The 21,699-nt window shown below is 40.8% G+C and overlaps 1 protein-coding gene across 1 annotated transcript in view; it reads left to right on the forward strand.

Annotated features, from left to right (window-relative positions):
- The first annotated feature begins 16,287 nt into the window (after nt 1-16,287).
- LOC127528753 (uncharacterized) overlaps nt 16,288-21,699 on the forward strand; it is a 37,791-nt gene continuing 32,379 nt past the window's right edge. Inside the window, exons 1-2 of the mRNA XM_051929480.1 lie at nt 16,288-16,400; nt 19,736-19,844. Coding sequence (XP_051785440.1) covers nt 16,389-16,400; nt 19,736-19,844 — 121 coding nt within the window. The 5' untranslated portion in view covers nt 16,288-16,388. The remainder of the gene's footprint in view (nt 16,401-19,735; nt 19,845-21,699) is intronic.

Below are 21,699 nucleotides of genomic sequence, written 5' to 3' on the forward strand. Positions count from 1 at the left end.
GAAAATCATTTTGACTTAAATAAAAGGTTAGATATTTTAAATAATAAAGTTTCTTACCCAAAGCACTAGAGTCAGGAATGGCTATAAGGCAGAATGGACAGGCTGAAACATTTGTGTGGTTGTCTCTCCTCGGGGAGAAATGATCAAGGACTGGCCTGGGCTGGACTCAGAGTCAAAATGACTATGATGGCCATCCGTTGTTTGTGTGTGTGTGTGTGTGTGTGTGTGTGTGTGGGCAGTCTCTTCCTCTAGGGGTGGGGAATCGGAAGGGGGCGTCCTCAGGGTTAACCGACTGTGGGCAGGAAACTCTAAGTCAGAAGACCTGCGACCACCAAGAGGTGCGGATGGCATGGTCTGCTACAGACTTGCCTGAACTTGTCCTCGGGAGAGGTGGGGGCGGGTTCAAGGAGGGGGCACCCATCCATCAAATAAAGTCTTGGCCATTTCCCGGGGTAAAAACAGGATGGGAGGGTTCAAGGAAGGGACAGATGTTTCCTGGGGTAAAAACAGGATGGGAGGGTTCAAGGAAGGAACAGGTGTTTCCTGGTTTAAAAACAGGATGGGAGGGTTCAAGGAAGGACCGGACTTCCGGCCGGGGAAACCGGAAGGGGGCGGGAGTTTATGACGTCAATCTAAAAGGGGCGGGGCTTAACTCATCAATCATTTTTTGACATTTTGACAGAAGGTGTAGTCATTATACTACTGCTGACCACAATGTCAGACGTGCAGTTCCCAAGACGCACATACTGAGGTCTGTCTTTAAGTTAGTCCACGATCCATGCCACTAGGTATGAATCTAATCCCATCTCTGTCAGCTTGTCCCTAAGGAGCAGAGGTTGGATGGTGTTGAAGGCGCTAGAGAAGTCTAGAAACATAATTCTTACAGCACCACTGCCTCTGTCCAAGTAAGAGAGGGATCGGTGTAGCATATAGATGATGGCATCCTCTGCTCCCACCTTCTCCTGATATGCAAACTGCAGAGGGTCAAGGGCGTGTTGAACCTGTGGCCTAAGGTGGTGAAGCAGCAGCCTCTCCATGGTCTTCATCACATGTGATGTCAGAGCAACAGGCCGAAAGTCATTCAGCTCACTAGGACGTGATACCTTTGGGACTGGGGTGATACAAGATGTTTTCCAAAGCCTCGGGACTCTCCCCTGTTCCAGGCTCAGGTTGAAGATGCGCTGTAGAGGACCCCCCAGCTCCGATGCACAGACCTTCAGCAGTCGTGGCGATACTCCATCTGGACCCGCTGCTTTGCTGGCACGAAGTCTCCTCAGCTCTCTGCTCACTTGCGCTGTTGTAATTATGGGTGGGGATGTCTTTCCTATGCTGGTATCAGAAGAAGGATGTGTGGAGGGTGCAATACTCCGAGGTGAGTGTGAGAGTGGGTTAGGGTGGTCAAACCTGTTAAAGAAGTTGTTCATTTGGTTTGCTCTCTTCACGTCTCTCTCGATGGTGGTACCCCGCTTCGAGCTGCAGCCAGTGATGATCTTCATCCCATCCCACACTTCCTTCATGCTGTTATTCTGCAACTTCTGCTCCAGCTTTCTCCTGTACTGCTCCTTCGCCGCCCTGAGCTGGACTCGGAGTTCCTTCTGCACGCGCTTGAGCTCATGCTGATCACCGTCTTTAAAAGCCCTTTTCTTCTGGTTCAAAAGGCCCTTGATGTCACTTGTAATCCATGGCTTGTTGTTAGCATAGCAGCGTACAGTTCTTACTGGAACTACAATGTCCATACAGAAGTTGATGTAGACAGTAGTGCAGTCAACAACTTCCTCAATGTTCTCACTATGAGATCCCTGCAGGATATCCCAGTCTGTAGTTCCAAAACATTCTCTCAGAGTATTCTCAGCCTCCGGAGTCCACTTCCTGAATGATCGTGTGGTTACAGGTAGGACTCTCACTTTTGGTTTATAGTGAGGCTGAAGCAGAACCAGGTTATGATCTGCTTTCCCAAGCGCAGGCAGCGGGGTTGCGCTGTATGCGTCTTTAACGTTTGCATACAGTAAATCAATAGTCTTATTTCCCCGGGTGTTACAGTCCACATACTGGGAGAATGCAGGTAATGTTTTGTCCAGCGTCACATGGTTAAAGTCTCCAGCGATTAGCACAAGCGCCTCAGGGTGCTGCGTTTGTAACTTAGCAACAGCAGAATGGATGATGTCACTCGCTGACTCCTCGTTCGCCCGAGGAGGTATGTACACGATGACTACAATGACATGTCCAAACTCTCTGGGCAAGTAGTAGGGACGTAAACTTACGGCCAACAGTTCGATATCCCTGCAGCAAGTGGAGATTTTGACATTAACATGTCCAGAGTTACACCACCGTGTATTAACATAGAGAGCGAGTCCTCCTCCTTTGTGCTTCCCACAGGTACTTGCATCTCTGTTCGCTCTAACTGTGCTAAGCCCGGGTAGCTTTAGTTTTTCAGAAAACTGGCTACCAAATAATCACAACTCTGAAGGTGAACTGGAGTAGTGCAAGTAATGGCGAGAGTGCTTTGAGCAGTGAGAAAAGCGCTATATAAATGTAAAGAATTATTATTGTTATTATTATTAGAATACCTACTTAGCAGAGTATCATAAAAATGGAATATAATTGTGAAAACACTAATAAGCATATAGTTACATAATATCTGTGCAGTCTCAAAATGTGAAGCAATATGGCAGGACATTCTCCCCTCCGAAGTGGACGTAATCTGTAATTTTAAGTTTAATTACATGTTCAGGCTAGTACCCACTTGATTACAATTGCAAGCTCCTCAGGCCTTTTTAAATATCATTTGTATTATATATAACCACACAACCATAAGCTAGTATTGAAAATGGATGAATGTTATTTACTCTCAAAGCTACAAAGTGCCTTTTCAAGCTTACATGCAGCTTTCAGTTTATTTATAAATTCATTTTTCTCTTCATTTCCCATTAACACTTTGTTAATTATTCAGTAGTTTGAAGAAAAAAACATTTTATGTATATACAGTAATCGCTCACTATATCGCGCTTCGACTTTCGCGGTTTCACTCTATCGCGGATTTTATATGTAAGCATATTTAAATATATATCGCAGATTTTTTGCTGGTTTGCGGATTTCTGTGGACAATGGGTCTTTTAATTTCTGGTACATGCTTCCTCAGTTGGTTTGCCCAGTTGATTTCATACAAGGGACGCTATTGGCAGATGGCTGAGAAGTTACCCAATCAGAGCATGTATTACGTATTAAATAAAACAAATATATAAATCAAATATATTATGAGCACGGGGGCTGTTCGCACCCCTAGAAGATACGGCTGCTCCTCAAAAAACACTGAAAGATTACCTTCACATTGCTCTCTTCCTTGCTGGGCTTTAAATGTGGAAGTTTTGTCAAGCGATATGCTTCCTGCATGGTGGTTCGCATACTTAAAAGCTCGAACGGCACGTATTGATTTTTAATTGTTTGTTTTTCTCTGTCTCTCTCTCACTCTCTCTGACATTCTGTGCTCCTGACGTAGGGGATGTGAGCAGGGGGGGGCTGTTCGCACCACTAGACGATACGGACGCTCCTCTAAAAAAATGCTGAAAGGCTACCTTTACATTGCACCCTTCCTAGCAGCTGCGTTGTCCGGCGGTGCTTCGCATACTTAAAAGCTCGAAGGGCACGTATTGATTTCTGATTGTATGCTTTTTTCTCACTATCTCTCTGACATTATCTGCTCCTGATGCGCACTCCTTTGAAGAGGAAGATATGTTTGCATTCTTTTAATTGTGAGACGGAACTGTCATCTCTGTCTTGTCATGGAGCACAGTTTAAACTTTTGAAAAAGAGACAAATGTTTGTTTGCAGTGTTTGAATAACGTTCCTGTCTCTCTACAACCTCCTGTGTTTCTGTGCAAATCTGTGACCTAAGCATGACAATATAAAAATAACCATATAAACATATGGTTTTTACTTCGCGGATTTCCACCTTTTGGTTTGGGTCTGGAACGCAACCCCCGCGATAGAGGAGGGATTACTGTATACTTGTGGGCAGGTGAACCACGCTCACACTGCAGGGCATTATGGGAACTGTAGTGCCATTAGGCAGGCCTGCTGGATTCCATGGGTGCTGCCAAGGAGAACTGCAAGAAATGTCTGTCCCTACTTTGAGGGGCTTTCCTGATCCGGTGATGCTTAATTTATGCAATGTAATGGGACCAGAAGATCTCTTGGGTCTGACATAAAAGGGGCCTCTTCATCTCACTTGGGGAGTTGGAGGACAACACTTGCTGAAGAAGAAGAGGAGGAAGGATTTGACATGTCTGACACATTGTGTATTAAAGGTATAGACTTCAAATAAAAGGTTATTTGAACCCATGAGTGATGTTTAGCATCGTTGTGTTGAAGGTTTTGGGGTCAAAAGATTCTCCTTGCTGGCCACAATATATATTGATATTTTTTTCTCTCTCTCACACACATTTTTCTTATTCACGGAGCTATATGGGTTGGACATGATTATATGATTATTAATTTGTATTTCCCATTAAATATGTTTGTACATTGATCCCACATAGAAGTGGGAAAAGATGAAGAAGAAGAAAAAGTTTAGATATTTTTGTCATACCATTGCCTTTTTCTGAAATGATAATAAAATCTGATAAAAAAAAAATAGATCAACAAAAACAGATGATGGATGGCTGGGTGAATGAATGAATGAATGATAAAGTAACAAATACAGTATACAGAAACACACAGAGAGAAATGAAAGAGTAAGAGTCTTTCTTCCAGCTATCTTTTTGTACTGCATTATATCTGAGGTTTAATATAAAATTATGCAATTGATTAATTCAGCACGAACATTATAGCATAAATTCTAATGAAAAGTATTTTTTCTCTCTGTGACCATGAATTGGAATGAGAGAGTTTGAGAATGCATGAGTCGATGGATAGAATGGATTATGCTAGTGCCATGAATGGTAATTTAATATAAAATGCAATAACGTCTATCAGGTTAAATACACCATGCAGATTTCTTGGCTATGGCCTGAAGCAGAATTTTCTTCTGCCAAGCACATATTTTCAGTTCACATTTACCGAGCTTACCAGTAAAGTAAGACAGAATTAAATGGGCAAGGCACAGTTCAAGTCTGAGTGGGACAACAATTTCTTGCATCACCTTTACCGTAGTAGTTTAGTAATAAGAGGACAATCAGATTTATCCATAATTTAACATAGAAAATATAGTATTTTACAATAATTAGTCAACATCAAATATTGTGATTTTAATGTTGTCTCTAATAAAAGGGTTGCAAAATACCATATATCAGTAGTTACAGATAATTAATTTATAGATTTTGAAACACAATGTGTTAAAGAGACTAAATAAGCCAAAAATCAAGTCAGTAAAATCCACTGACTGGCTATTTTATCCAGATGTCAAAAGTGTGACTAAGGAATGCTGGATAAATTGTTGTAGGTGCGCTGCTTCTAATAGCTTGTTCTCCTCCCACAGTTTCTCAATTGGGATTAAACATCTGGCTACAGCACTAAGATGACATTGTAATCATTTACCTAGAAACATTCCAGCACTATACAGCTGTGTGTTGTGAAATATTATCTGGCTGAAAACAAAAAAAAAAAACCCTTGCAAGCTGTGACTCCACCACATTGAAATGTTGCTATATTGATATCAAGGGCCGAGTGTGTGTCACATTACAACCGCACATGACAGAGTGGACGTAAGGACTCAAAGGTCATCACATCAAAGTGTAGTGGTATAGAACCTGGACTAATCAGATTAGGCGGTGGTTTGCCAATCCTTAAGTGGTTGTGTTTTGTAGCTCAATGCAACTGCAAATTCTTGTTTTATCAAGCAGAGGGAGACATTTGGTTGGGTAATTCCACCATGGTGTCCTAAGAAGTGCCTCTGGGGATCTTTTCTGCCCACTGCTATCAAGCAATTTAATGCTTCCACCCAATGTACTCATTAAGTTTATTTGTATTTATTTATCGATTTATTGGCTGTAAATTTATCATATGCATTTATATCCATGTTTTTATGTTTCTGCTGCTCAATACATCTGAATTTCCCCATGGGATTAATAAAGTGTATCGAATCTGATCTAATCTAATTAACAACAATACCTCATTCAAGACAAGATATTATGAATTGTGTTTTCTTATGCCATCTCTGTTCTACAAATATATAAGAGACTGTTACTGAAAGGGTGCTTTACTCAACTCATCTCTGTTCATTATCATCTCATTTATGACTATTGTTGGATAGATGTTTTATACTCTGTATGTACAGTATATCTCTGTACATTCATGTAAGGAAACACTGGCACCATTTCAGTTACTAGATAATGCTAATACCACCTTGCCTAAAATCCACTAGCAGGCCATGTTCAATGTGAATTAAATCATACTGTTGCCTGATTTCCCTCATTGTACACACAAATGACCCCCTGGTACCTGCTTATGTACCTGTATATGTTGTACATTTGCCGACTGAGATGTTAACCACATGGGAAGAGTATGTGTGTGTAATAAAGTGTGCACATAGTGTAGTTATCTTGATATTAATTAGAATTTACTGATCATATATACAGTAATTTAACTTATCATTTTTGGCAGTTTCTGAAAAACAGAGCTGGAAGCTAGGCAATCATATTCCTTTATTTAAAAATGAAGATTATATTACTGAAGAAATTCCACAGCCGTTATCTCAGCATTCCCTATAAACAAGTTAAATTGTATGAATTTAAATTAGCAGATGGAAGAAAATCTATTCAATAGCTGAACATTAGGACAATCATTGCTGGCTTTGACAACACAAAGGCTATGTAGTGATATGCTAAACAGAGCATTTGAGCAATCCGCAGCATGTACTGTATATTAAACTGCCAGTATTAGTTTTTACAAAAATCTCAATAAAGAACCTCACAAGTAAATAAATGTTAAACTACAAGAAGTGATATTCAGCAAATGTTTTAACTCTCACTATCTTCTTATTCCAAAAAAAAGAAGAAATCATATAAAGTCAAGAATGGTGGGATGGATATGAACAAATTTTCAAATGATGCCTTCTATAATGCTTTACGCATGGCTACAGACTTAGATGAATTGATTTTTTTATTCTTTAATTTAAAAAAGGGGGGTGGGGAGTTTAATCTTATTTTTGTTTCTTTGTATTTCTATGTTTCTTTTAACCCAGCCAGAGGGGATGCACAAACCAGTGTATTTCTTCATGCCAGTCACAAGCCCAGATAAATGGGAAGGATTACGTCACGGAGGTAACGGAGGTTGAAAAATTTTGCCAGATGAATATACGGACAACAGTACAGATTTCCATACCGGATCGGTTGAGGCCCAGGTTAACAATGGCTGCCACCAGTACTGTTAGCCAACAGGGTACTGGCAGAAATTGGCCTGCTGTTGGCAGAAGAAGAAGAGGGAGAAGGCGTGTCCATAGACTGGGGGAGAAGAGGAAGGTAAACAGGGTGGAAGTGAGGGTAGGAACTTTAAATGTTGGCAGTATGACTGGTGTGGGGAGAGAGTTAGCCGATATGATGGAGAGAAGGAAGGATGATATATTTTGTATGCAAGAGACCAGATGGAAGGCAGTAAGGCCAGGTGTACTGGAGGTGGCTTAAAACTGTTCTACCATGTTGTGGATGGGAGGAGAAATGGGTTATTCTGAAGGAATAGAATGTCAAAGGTGTTTTGGAGGCGAAAAGAGTGTTAGACAGAGTGATGATTATGAAGCTGGAAATTGAAGGTGTGATGATGAATGTTGTTATTGCATATGCCCCGCAAGTTGAGTGTGCGATGGATGAGAAAGAAGATTTCTGGAGTGAGTTGGATGAAGTGATGAACAGTGTACCCAAGGGAGAGACAGTGGTAATTGGAGTGGATTTCAATGGACATGTTGGTGAAGGGAACAGAGGAGACGAGGAGGTGATGGGTAGGTATGGTGTCAAAGAGAGGAATGCAGAAGGTCAGATTGTAGTGGATGTTGCAAAAAGGATGGACATGGCTGTGATGAATACATATTTTAAGAAGAAGGAGGAACACCGGGTGACATACAAGAGTGGAGGAAGATGCACACAAGTAGATTATATCTTATGCAGGAGAGTTAGTCTAAAGGAGATTGGAGACTGTGAAGTGGTTGCAGGGGAAAGTGTAGTTAGGCAGCATAGGATGGTAGTCTGTAGGATGACATTGGATATCAAGTTGAAAAAAGAAGACTGTAAGGTTGAGGTCAGGGAAGGAGTTAAGACAGGCACTGGGTGGCAGTGAAGAGTTACCAGATAGCTGGGCAGCTACAGCAGAAGTGGTAAGTGAGACAGCTAGAAGGGTGCTTGGTGTGACATCTAGACAGAGGAAGGAAGACAAGGAAACCTGGTGGTGAAATAGGGAATTACAGCAGAGTATTCAGAGGAAGAGCTGGGGAACAACAGGTTAGGGAGATAAAGGATAAAGATGGAAACTTACACACAAGTAAGGAGAGTGTGTTGAGAAGATGGAAAGAGTACTTTGAGAGGCTGATGAATGATGAGAATGAGAGAGAAGGAAGGTCGGATGCTGCAGTGGGCTGGCTCCCTGCCTGGGGTTTGTTCCCTGCCTTGCGCCCTGTGTTGGCTGGGATTGGCTCCAGCAGACCCCCGTGACCCTGTAGTTAGGATATAGTGGGTTGGATAATGGATGGATGGAAGAAGGTCGGATGATGTGGAGATGTGAGTTGGGAAATGCAATGGATTAGCAAGGAGGAAGTAAGGACAGCTATGAAGAGAATGAAGAATGGAAAGGCTGTTGGTCCAGATGATATACCTGTGGTAGCACGGCAAATGTTTAGGAGAGATGGCAGTGGAGTTTTTAACCAGATTGTTTAATGCAATCTTGGAAAGTGAGAGAATGCCTGAGGAGTGGAGAAAAAGTGTACTGGTACAGATTTTTAAGAATAAGGGGGATGTGCAGAGCTGCTGTAACTACAATGGAATAAAATTGATGAGCCACAGCATGAGGTTTTGGGAAAGAGTAGGTGAAGCTAGGTTAAGAAGGGAGGTGATGATTAGTGAACAGCGAAATGACAGAAGACTACATATGCAAAGTTTGCTCTGAGGGTGTTGATGGAGAAATGTAGAGAAGGACAAGAATGAGTTGTATTGTGTATTTGTGGACTTAGAGAAAGCATATTACAGGGTGCCTAGAGAGGAGTTGTGGTATTGTATGAGGAAGTCAGGAGTGGCAGAGAAGTATGTAAGAGTGGAACAGGATATGTTTGAGGGAAGTGGGACAGTGGTGAGGACTGCGGTAAGAGTGACAGATGCATTTAAGGTAGAGGTGGGAGTACATCAAGGATCAGCTCTGAATCCTTTTTTATTTGCAATGTTGATGGACAGGTGATGGACAAGAGATTAGACAAGAATCTCCATGGACTATGAAGTTTGCGCATGACATTGTGTGTAGCAATGTAGGAAGCAGGTTGAGGAGACCCTGGAGAGGTGGAGATATGCTCTAGAGAGGAGAGGAATGAAGGTCAGTAGGAACAAGACAGAATACATGTGTGTAAATGAGAGGGAGGTCAGTGGAATGGAGAGGATGCAGGGAGTAGAGTTGGCAAAGATGGAGGAGTTTAAATACTTGGGACCAACAGTACAGAGTAATGGGAAGTGTGGAAGAGAGGGGAAGTAGAGAGTTCAGACAGTGTGGAGTGGGTGGAAAAGAGTGTCAGGAGTGATATGTGACAGACGGGTACCAGCAAAAGTGAAACAGAAAGTCTACAAAACAGTAGTGAGACCTGCTATGTCATATGGGCTGGAGACAGTGGCATTGACCAAAAAACAGGAGACAGAGCTGGAGATGGCAGAGTTAAAGATGTTAAGATCTGCATTGGGTGTGACGAAGATGAACAAGATTAGAAATGAGGACATTCAGGGGTCAACACTGGTTGGACAGTTGGGAAACAAATCCAAAGATTACGTTGGTTTGGACATGTGCAGAGAAGAGATGCTGGGTACATTGGGAGAAGGATACTAAGGATAAAGCTGCCAGGCAAGAGGAAAAGAGGAACGCCTAAGAGAAGATTTATGGATGTGGTGAGAGAGGACATGAAGGTGGTGGGTGTAACAGAAAAAGATGCAGAGGACAGAAAGATATGGAAAAAGATGATTCTCTGTGGCAACCCCTATTGGGAGTAGCGGAAAGAAGAAGAAAATATTAAGTGAGTTATAAAGAGCAGTACATTACCTAAACATCAGCCAAAAATTAAAAAGTAATTTTCAGCAGAATTGGGAAAACAATTTCAACTTTGTTGAGATTTTAGAAGAAGTATATACAGGTATTTAATAAGCGGTTATGTAAAATTAAAAATATATATAGATGTGTGAGGCTAAAGTAAAATATTATATAGTAAAAAGATTGCTTAATTATTAAGCACACTTATTTTTTATACTTATTCTAGTCTGGAGTACATGGTACAGTGATTACCACTTCTGCCTCCAGAATCCATCGTCCTAGATTTGAATCACACATCCTGGATGTTCTCTGCATTTGTATTTTCTCTCTCTGACTGCAGGATATTTTCCAAGTGTTCTCTAGTTTCCCTCCAACATCCTATCCATATTACTAACCGAGAATGCTAAACCGGATGATGGACGCAGGCACATCCGGCAATGGGCCGTAGCTGCAAAAAGACGTACTGCGCAGGCGCAAAAAGAGTCCGCGAGAGTCGGCTGAGGAGCCGAGAACGGCGGACAAAAGAGGGCGAGAGAGGCGGATGAGGGTCCGCGAGAGGCGCAGGCACAAAAAGAGTCCGCGAGAGTCGGAGAAAGGCGGACAAAAGAGGGCGACAAAGGCGGATGAGGGGCCGTGAGAGGCGAACAAGACCACAGAAAATAGGAGTGAGCACATACAAAAAGTAGTCACAGAAATGAGGCGCAACAAGCACCAAAAAAAGGAAAAGGCACATAAAAGAGTAGTCAAACGCGGGCAAAGCACGAAACACATTGCACACGAAACTAAACACACCAAAAAAAAAGAACAGACGAGCGCACAACAGCAGGGCACGACCACACCCCCCCCCCCCCCCACCCTACAGGCACTGGACGGGACGGGACGGGACACACACCAAGAGGGGGATTCATCAAGCCCATGGAAGACAAAAAAAAGAACACAAAACCACCCCACAGACCCTACAAGCAAGGGACGGGACACACACAAAGAGGGGGATTCAAACAAGACACAGGAACACAAAAAGAAAGAAGACGCTAGCGCAACAACAATCCCCCCCACACATCCATAAGAAGTGACACCCAAAGCCACATATTCTAAAGTGAACGTCAACACCTTCACAATAGGCAGCATAGGTGTCGGCATAGGTGTCAGCATAGGTGGATGTCCTTTCAATAAAGCACTATTTAACCGTTCAACTGCAGAAAAGGATACATATTAACAGTGAGTGCGATCCTCCTTATTACTTATCCATATTTCGCATTCTGAGAAAGAAACAAGTCATGAATACACGGTCACGGGTACAAAACGATTCGCGTGTCAAAGTGCTGCATCGCAAGAAGCACGATTTCAAACCGAAAGAGCTCGCGTATCAGACATACAAAAAAGGGAGCGAAGAGACAGAATAAATGAACGGAGATGTGTGCAAAGCGCAAATGAACTGACAGAAAAAAAAAAAGCAAGACGCGAAAAGCACAAACCTCAAATGACCGACATACAAAAACGGACAAGGCTCGATACAAACAATGCACGGCGTAGACTGAAACGGACTTTGCGCAAAGCGGAGGCAAAGAAAAAAAAAGAAAAAAATAGCGCGTCACAAATAATGGACATGCAACAAAAAGGCAATCAAACGCAAAAAGCAAAAAATGCCCGTCGCGGACATCAACGCCACACACCTGTTAAACGCTTACGCCAAATGGCTGAAAACGCCTTCAATAAGGAATCCACTATTGAGGAAAATTCATTGGGATTAATGAATGTCATTTGCAATCATTGTCATTCACTTAACTTCACAGAAGAAACAACTGGCAATACAAATAATGAATTTACACGTTGTTATCAAAAAGGTCAGATTAGACTGCCTCCTTTACATTCATATCCTGAATATCTAAAGAGGCTTCTAACTAACGATGTGCCTGAAAGTAAAAACTTTATGAACTGCATTACATCCTACAATAGTTCATTTGCTTTTGCATCTACCGGAGTACATATCAGGCCACCAAAAGGCAATGGCCCATACTGCTTTCGCATATGTGGACAAATATTGCATCGCATTGGAACAGTGCACCCTGAAACAAATCAACAACGCAAATATGCACAAATCTACATCCTAGATATCAACGCATGAACCTTCCTGAAAACAAACAATGCACGGAGCCTATAATGAGAAACGTCACTCATGTCATAAACAATCACCCATTACCTAAGTCTATAAAAATGCTACATGAAGTTGAAAAGGAGGCAAATACAAAAGCAAATGCAGAAGTTATAGCGGCAACTACAATTGCTTTGGTCTTGATAAAGGACAAAGAACAAGATCCAAGACGATACGATCTGCCCGTCGTTAATGAAGTGGCAATTGTCTTTCAAAGTAAAGATGGTGAGCCTCCATTTTACAGAGATATTGTTCTACATTTACGTCCTGATAAAAACAACACACCTACATTCCAACGCATAGACATTTGCTTTCCGCTTCTTAATACTTTAACATACCCCATATTATTTCCAACTGTACAGGAATGATGGAGTGCTACAATTTCAAGAATTAAAAAACAGCAGGCACAGAGACGATCACGTGTATCCATGAAAGAATATTTCTCCTACACATTCTCAGTAAGGGACGACTTTAATCCATTACCCAATGCAGGAAAGCTGACTCAACAATACATCGTTGACGTTTATGTTCGAGCGGAATCAAATGATCTGCAGTGGATAAAAAACAACCAGTCTTCACTTAGAGCCGATAAATACAAATCGCTGCTGGACTACATTAATCGGGATGCTGACATCATGGAGCACATTCCAATAAAACATTAATATATGCCAAACACTCTATTTGTTATTTCTATGCGCATCATCCAAAGCTGCACACTATTCTATATCTAATTCATACATCTCACTCTTTGTCATGTCCCAACGCCAGGGGTTGGCGAGCGAAGCGAGCAGGGGGCGGAGCCCCCTAGTACATTATATTATATACACTAGATTAATTGGCAGTTGTAAATTGGATCTCTGTATGTGTATATTTTTCTCTTATGGACTGTTTATCATCCACAGGTTCATCTTGCCTGACACTGAGGGGATTAAGTGTGTTTTAGAATGTTATGCTATTAATTATATTTAATATTTAGCACCTTGCAATTTGTCTATCTATTCATCCATTTTCAGACCAACATGATCCAAGTGTTGGGTCACAAAGAGTCAGAAATCATCCCAGCAGCACTGAGTGTAAGGCTCGTGCCAACTTAGTCCACAACAGAACACTCTTTTATTGGGTTATCACGTCACCTATTATATGTATCTAACACAAATGGCAACAAACTAATCTATTCAAATTTTTCTTAATGTGAGATAAGAAGAGCCGCCAAAATGAGCTATACATCTGTGACCTGTCTCAATGTCTGTATGTTACTGACTGGGTCTGTCTTTTACTTTCACTCCTTTACTTTAAAACAGTTAATCACTAATATAGGACTTCATGAAGTATCCTTTGTACGACAGCTAGACAAGGAATGAAAATCCAGCACTTGGCAACACTATCTATCTATCTATCTATCTATCTATCTATCTATCTATCTATCTATCTATCTATCTATCTATCTATCTATCTGTCTGTCTGTCTGTCTGTCTGTCTGTCTGTCTGTCTGTCTGTCTGTCTGTCTGTCTGTCTGTCTGTCTATCTATCTATCTATCTATCTATCTATCTATCTATCTATCTATCTATCTATCTATCTATCTATTTATCTTTACAAGTTATACAACTTGGGTGAGTTCATGCAGCCTTCATTCACTCACAGATGACATTTCCCAGATGGTCCAGTTCCTTAGGTACAGATTATATATCCTTAATCAAAAAATGAAAAGGAAGATTTCTTGCCAGAGAGAAAGATCCTTTTCAAGTGTCCATGAAAATGTCCATGACTCCTCTTTGTCAGTTTTTTGCACTTGAGCTGAGCTCTTTAAAATGTGTCAGAAAAGCACCAACTAACCTAAACTAAAACTGAGAAATATCTTTTGAAAAAAGTCTACCCTACACTTGTGCCCAAATAAATACACACACACACCTGACTTTAATTCTGCTAGCAGAGCTTTATTACACAAGCCAAGGTCATTTCCAATGGACATCAAAAAGCTGCACTGGGTTCCGATCAGCTGAGCATGTGATTTCAGCCTCAAAACCAACTTGACAGCCATATTGAGGCAGACTAGTGTTGGACTCTTGCCTGGAAAGTCATTCTCTCAACCGTTTTGTTATTTCACATCACTTATATGGAGATCACCTGCCGGAGCCCTGACCCTTTATAATCTTCTTTAAGTTTCATTTACAAAGGCTTTGGCCGTTTGCCCTGAAATCTGTCAATTGAAAATGTTAAAGCACCTGTAATACAGACTCAGTGACACACACTGCCTTCCTCAGTCACCAGACACTTTATGCTGTGCATTTAATTAATTTGCATGCAGTTATGACATGGAAGAAAACTCGGACCACCCAGAGAAAAATCTGCATGGAAATCAGACACGGAAAACATGACCAAGATGGGATTCAATCCCAGTCTCTACTATTTAGACAGAACTAAAATAAAACATGTCTTTCTAAATAATCCTTTAGATAGACAAGGGTTAGATAGAAAAGGTCTGTATTGAGCAGTGTAGTTTAAGGAAGACCTTGCTGATCCTAGAAATACTCCATTTTATGTTGTTTACGGAGCGTCAGTGAATTCTTCAGACATTTATTTCTTGGAAGCAACATGTTTAGTGTAAATTCTTCCTTTCCCAGAGGACTGAGCAGGCTTTAGGTAGCTCAGCAGGAAAGCTGACATTTACGACTTCCAACCCCACAGATTATCTGTAATTCAGTACCTGTCAGATGGTGTATACTACCAGAGCTGGAAAACTTCCAAGAAATTCTTTTTGTATATTCTTCTCGAGGAGCCTCTTTTGGAAGTCTCTTCTCTAGTGTGTGATTTAACTACGATTTTTGCTTCCTTTGCCAAATGCCACTCAAATCACCAATAATCCAATGCCGTTCCTCCCCCCATGGCTTTAATCCTCTTCATTCTATTACCAGGAGACAATGTTTTCCAAAGTCCTTTCTCTTCCTGCTGTCTTCCACTTTTCCCGATGATGCTTAGCTCCAGGTGTTTTCCCTTCTGAGGCAGTCTAAGTGCTCCCAGGAGTGCTCACTTCGAGGCTGCGTTGTGACAAATCGGCTGCTTCACTGTCTGATCCCAAAGCCTTCTGTTGAGTGGCTTTGTTTCCTAGTTTACTGTGATTTCCCTTCCTATTCTTAACAGCCTGACAAAGTGTATTCCCTCTTCTTAACATGAATTAAACAAACAAAACTGTTAAAATCTTTCTTCATAATGTTAAATGAATAAATACTCCTGGAATTCAACAATGTGCTTGTAACACATGAAGAGTTCAAACCTGTCTTTAATCATATTGAAAGCTGAAAGCTGTAATGTGTGATAACTGCAACTGTCTACAGATACATCCTTTATAAAAACTGAAGTTGCATTTATTTAGCTAAAGTGTCTGTTTTACTTAGGTAGAAAACAACATGCAGAAACAAACTCTGGGTGGAGTGATGATAGATGATATTCTTAGTAGTGGCGTCACTTCTTTTAGATTACCACAGACGTTCTAGCTGAAATTACTGTACTGTGTATGTGTGATTAAAACCTGAAAGGAAAACACAAAAATAGGAAAACTGCAATAAAAAGGCATATGATAGAAAAAAGTAGAGGTGGTTTTTGTGATCAGCGGGTTAAAATTAATAAGGTACACCCAAAAGTTTTCAGGAAGCAAAATCTTCATAGTCCTGAGTAATATGTCACAATCAAGCCTTTGGAACACTTTATTTTCTTCTTTGAAAGCGTGGGGAATGTTGGCATACAGCTCAGTCAAACACAAGTGTACAAAAGTACAAAATGTGCCAATATTTATGTACAAATTTGAAAAAATGTGTACAATAGGAATCACTGAATACTGAGCCACTTATGTATTGTAAGATGCATCCATACTTATCAGCAGTGCCCTTCCTCCCTCCCTCCCTCCCTGCTCATGGTACTTACCGAGCTCTATTTATTTTGAAGACATACGTGCTGTCAGTCAGCTGTGACTCTGAGGCTTGTCACTGTGACATATATGCCAACACGTGGGCAGACAGAGGAGACTGAGTGCTGGTAAATATGGCATGTCTGGTGAGTAGTAACTGGTACTTCAAGTCATCTTTTGTGCCAAGCTGAGGGGGGTCTTCTGTTGCAAAGACAATGGGAGAAGATGAAGGGAGTGAAAAGTACAAAGACTACATCTAAAAAGAACAAAAGTATGCATAATGCCAATGAACGGAGAACAAGGTGTTCCTATGTGTCTTCATAATTAATGCAAAAATCCTGTAATAGAGCTAAACATCACTGTTCATGAATAAAAAATAAATAAATTCTTCACATTACTGAATTCATTTTCACTATAAATGTGATTCTAGCTCTGTCTGCCATTGATTGTCGGCTGTAACTTGATGTTTGTTTGAGAACCTGGACACGTGAACTGATATAGCCATGTGCCCCAGACAGGGACTGTGTATGCAAGTGGGTCTGTTTCTTATTAGTATATTTATTTTTAGTTGCCCACATAGTAAACACTATTCATAAACCCTTACAGATATATTTAAAATTACAATCCGATGTAGATAGAATTATCATTTCAAATCCACTTAAGGGCGGCACGGTGGCGCAGTTGGTAGTGCTGCTGCCTCGCAGTTGTGAGATCTGGGGACCTGGGTTCGCTTCCCGGGTCCTCCCTGCGTGGAGTTTGCATGTTCTCCCTGTGTCTGCGTGGGTTTCCTCCGGACGCTCCGGTTTCCTCCCACAGTCCAAAGACATGCAGGTTAGGTGGATTGGCGATTCTAAATTGGCCCTAGTCTGTCCTGCGGTGGGTTGGCACCCTGCCCGGGATTGGTTCCTGCCTTGTGCCCTGTGTTGGCTGGGATTGGCTCCAGCAGACCCCCGTGACCCTGTACTCGGATTCAGCGGGTTGGAAAATGGATGGATGGAAATCCACTTAAACCCTGTGAACACTAGGGGGCACCCTAGAACCCCAAACACTAGATACAACTCAGCCATACAGCGCAGCGCATCCCTTGCACAGTCCAGTACCATATACACAACCACTAAATGAACAAATACACACCTCCATCTTCTTTTCTCCTCTCTATCTCTCTCTCAAGTGTTGTCCACTACCTCCTGAATCTGACCCCCTAATAAATGGAGACATTTCCTTTTTTATCTTGAACCCTGAAGTGCTTCTGGTGTTACCATATTGCTTACCAGAAGCACTTCTGGGTCATATGGGAGCGTCCCACAATATGTCGGTGCATTCTTCATAGCCTGTGGCACCTAAGGTCCATGACAGGGGCTGCCCTTCCATACTACAAGTCCTTGGCAACCCTGCAGGTGTACAAGCTGGGCTCCCGGTTGTGTTGGGGGACAAATTGTTCCTGAAATCTGTTCAAGTCCCATCAATCCCCATTGAGACAATCCCAATTAGGACAGAACTCAAGGATCACCTCAGGTAGGTTGTGTCCACATCCCTGTTCTCCATCCATTACGGCCTACAAGCCAGGTAGGATATCATCCTTGACCTTAGCCGGGATGCCAGTCCTTCTACTCCGACACTTGCAATCCATCTCAAGATTATGGGGCCCTGAAGCCTTCTCTGGGAACACTGGACTGGGTGCTAATCCAACATAGGGCACCAAACTAGGCATATAGGATTAACTGAATGAAGCCATAAAATGACATAAAGGGTGACCCATAGTAAAATAAATTCAACAAGATGGCACATAACATTATAACACAATAAAAATGGTAATTTCATACAGGAAGGTTTCCATGAGTGTTGTGAAGTAAGGAAGACAAAAGTATGATTTAGTAATCAATCAACACATGCAGAGTTCTAACAGAAACATATAAAATCAGTTTAATTTGAATATTTTATGTCAGGGACCAGCCAGATTCATACCTTAAGGGTGATCACATTGTGTTTTTTACAGGGAGACACCAGGGCTTTGTTTGGAGCTTATTTCTATTTAATGTTATTCAGAACAAAGAAGACAAGGTAACCATGGTGGCTCTTTGTTATGTTTTTTTAGTGCCAAAGTGATTATTTTACATTTTAGTCACTGGGCCTTCCTCAGGGAAGCAGTCTGCTGATCAATGTCTCCAGGACTACCTTTTGTTATACCCTGAAGGAGAAGAAATGAAAAATGACAAATTAAATGAGACTCAGAGCTGCTGAGACGTTTTTCCATTTCATCTCAGCTTAATAAACTAGGTAAAATGCCATCAAAGATGATGTACCAAATAATATAAAAATCATGAATATCTTGGTTAGTTCTGCTGCTGTCACAGTTACCAGTCTGAGTGTGTATGAACTGGAGTGTGTGAACTGGGTTAAATGGCTTGAATAATGTTATGATGATATGTTGCTCTGAAAACAAAAGAGTGCAGGATATTAGAAACTACCACACACGCATACAAGAGGAGACTACAATAAATCTTGAAGGCCTGTCTGTATCTTCCTAAACAAGGTTAGAATGGCTGGTCTATTTCTCCACTGAAAAATTTCATAATTAGTCTCCCCGTATTTGCTCCTTTTGTATTCTTTCAATCCTGTAGCCCCTGTTTTTTTCTGGCAACTGAAGTCTTGCCAACATTTCCCAGGAAGGCCTGGAGAGGTCTGGAAATTCACAGGGAAATTATGGTGCCACATTGCTAGAAATCCCTCTTGTGGCCAGTTTATCCCTGAAAATCTAGACAGCAGTCTCCCTTTCAAGTGCTCAGCCAATCCCTTGGTCTCCTGGCCACTACACACATTAGTATGAGACCATATATAGCTCAAAATATTTTATTGTCCCTTACTGTTCTTGATTTATGTCCATGCCTCAAGAGTAGTTAATTATGGAGGTGTATCTGTTGTCTTGGAACATTATGTCTCTTGTTGCTGGTGTTCGTATTGTATGTTACTGTCAGTAATACCATTGCCAGTGCATATTGTATATCATAAGGGCAATGTATAGCCTAACACCTATCCAGTACCATCACGCATTGTTTGCAATCCAGTATCATATCAAGGTTTGTTCTTGAGTACTCTAATTTGTTTCCCATTTCTGAAAGACATGCACATACCGTTATATAGGAAACCTAAATTGACTAAATATGAAAGAGTATGTTTGTGTGAACAACTAGTTCCCCATTCATAGTTGGCTTCATCTTCAGCTCAATGACTCTGGATCAGACAAACAATTGGATAACTGATAGAAGGAAATACTACTACTACTGCTACTACTACAGCTACTACTTAACTTTGTCAACTAACTGTGTGTTTGTCGATTTAAGTGACAGACTTTTCTCCAATGGGCTCTTAATATAACATTAGTGCATACTGTCATCATGAAGCTGTTATCTTATCTCGTCTCAATATGATGAAGAAAAGTCTAAAAGCAATTGTCTATTTTTGGTTCATCTCATCTGTTTAGGAGGTACCACCAGACCACAAAGGCTTTCCTGGAGACATGGAGCAGATTAGACATATTATTTTTCCAGAAGAAGGGCAGACTACTGACCCCATGGTGACATTTACACAAGGTAAGGATAAAGGAGTTGCAAAGTACAATATTTCTTAAAAGTAATTCAAAGTAGATGAATAATTACCATCAACATCTTTATGCAAATGATTAAAAGTACTGAAAATCTAAATTTACAGTTCCATTAACTGCATTAAGTATAGGGTTAAAGAAAATTGAATGTCAGCAGTCTCAGTGCTGGTTCTAATTAGTGATGAGTGAAACAGGCCAATTACAACAGTTTTGTGAAACTGACACTAAACTTCGGTTTGCATGCGATTTAGCAATTATAAAATGCAAAACTCACTAAAAAAGTGAGTTTTTAATGGTTTTGAGGGAAGGAAAACAAGGAAAATTGCTCTTTAAAGCCTTGTTCTCCCACTTCTGTGTTTACCCATGTTTTTTCTATAGCTGTCATGCATATGTCAAATCTGGTCTATTTATTGCTGTTGTCCACATTGCCATGCAGGCAAAATGTGTTTTGTAGAAATATGACATGCTGGATATTTTCCACACAAAGATGCACCAAAATGCCCCATGATGCATTGCTGTATTTTCCCAAATGACAAATCTCACTAGATGGGAAGCCACTCCCCCAGGCTGTTACCTAGCAAACGGCCTTTCCTGTTTCTTGATTCCTGCAGAAAAAGTTAAGGATATGCTCTCTTTGGTCACTGTGGAGTTTCAAGTTTCATTTCTGCCTCTAGTGCATATTTAGGATTGCAGTCACCAAGATTGTCATCATAATTAGCAAAATGGGGATCACACTACCAGAACACAACTGGCGGCTCAAAAAATCTACACATGAAAGGGAATGAGTCTGGTGATTTTTATTCATTGGAGATTGTTATTAACTGGACTAAATTAAACAGGCAGATGCATAGAGAAATTAGAGAATACAGTATAAGCAGTTCCTGCTGGGATTGATCACCTTTCTTCTTGTGTCAATAGCACAAATTCTGCTTGAAGGAATATGCAATCTGTTTCACACATTTTTTTTGCAAAGCAAAACCTTGAGATTTGTTGCAAATTAAATTTTACAGAAATTGTTTTCCTCATCGGTAGTTCTATTTTTGGCCATATTAGAGATGGAATATCATCTCCATACTAAATGTAAATAGGGTACTTCTTGGGCATAAGAAACTAGTTGGATGCTGAAAATGGGTTGAACACATCAAAACAAGTAGAATACGAATTTCACCCCCTTGACCTTGAATGTGCAGCATCCCACATGAAAAATCTAAGCTAATGTCCATCACTACGCCACATGAAAAATCTAACTCAATGTCCATCACATCATAACATTTTCATTTATTTATCACTGTAAACATGTAACAGTATCAGCTTAATGCACTCTCATTTTTTCACATTGTTTTAATCTCAGTAAAATCACTTACTGTATAAAATCGCGTATAAGTTGAGTCTTGAAATCTGAAAAATCGATCATAAAATCAGACCTCGACTTATGTGCCCGTTCAAAAATGCGACACTTAATTTTTTTTTACATCTTTTTGCCTCCTCCAATCTCACATCAGTTTCTCAGACACATCGAATTTTATTGCAGCAGCGCAGTTACCAATTTCTTTCACCACTTCAATGACTTCTAATTTAAAACCAGCTTCATATTTTCTTCTGATCGAACACTCCATCGTAGATAAGGGATGTTCTTACGATGAAGGTGTATGAGGGTGTGAGATACAAAAAACACAAAACAGTGCAAACGTCGCTTCGGAATAGTTTGGGTATTATTGTGTGGTCACTTAGGTACAATACATAGAAAAAAAGGCTGTGTGCTCCATGGTTACTCTCTCAGGTGGGCATTAGCACATCATAATTTCTTGGACCAATAGTGTGAGTTTTCCGCATTTGACTTATAC

The sequence above is a fragment of the Erpetoichthys calabaricus genome, chromosome 7 (assembly GCF_900747795.2).
Source record: "Erpetoichthys calabaricus chromosome 7, fErpCal1.3, whole genome shotgun sequence".
Classification (NCBI taxonomy): Eukaryota; Metazoa; Chordata; class Cladistia; order Polypteriformes; family Polypteridae; genus Erpetoichthys; species Erpetoichthys calabaricus.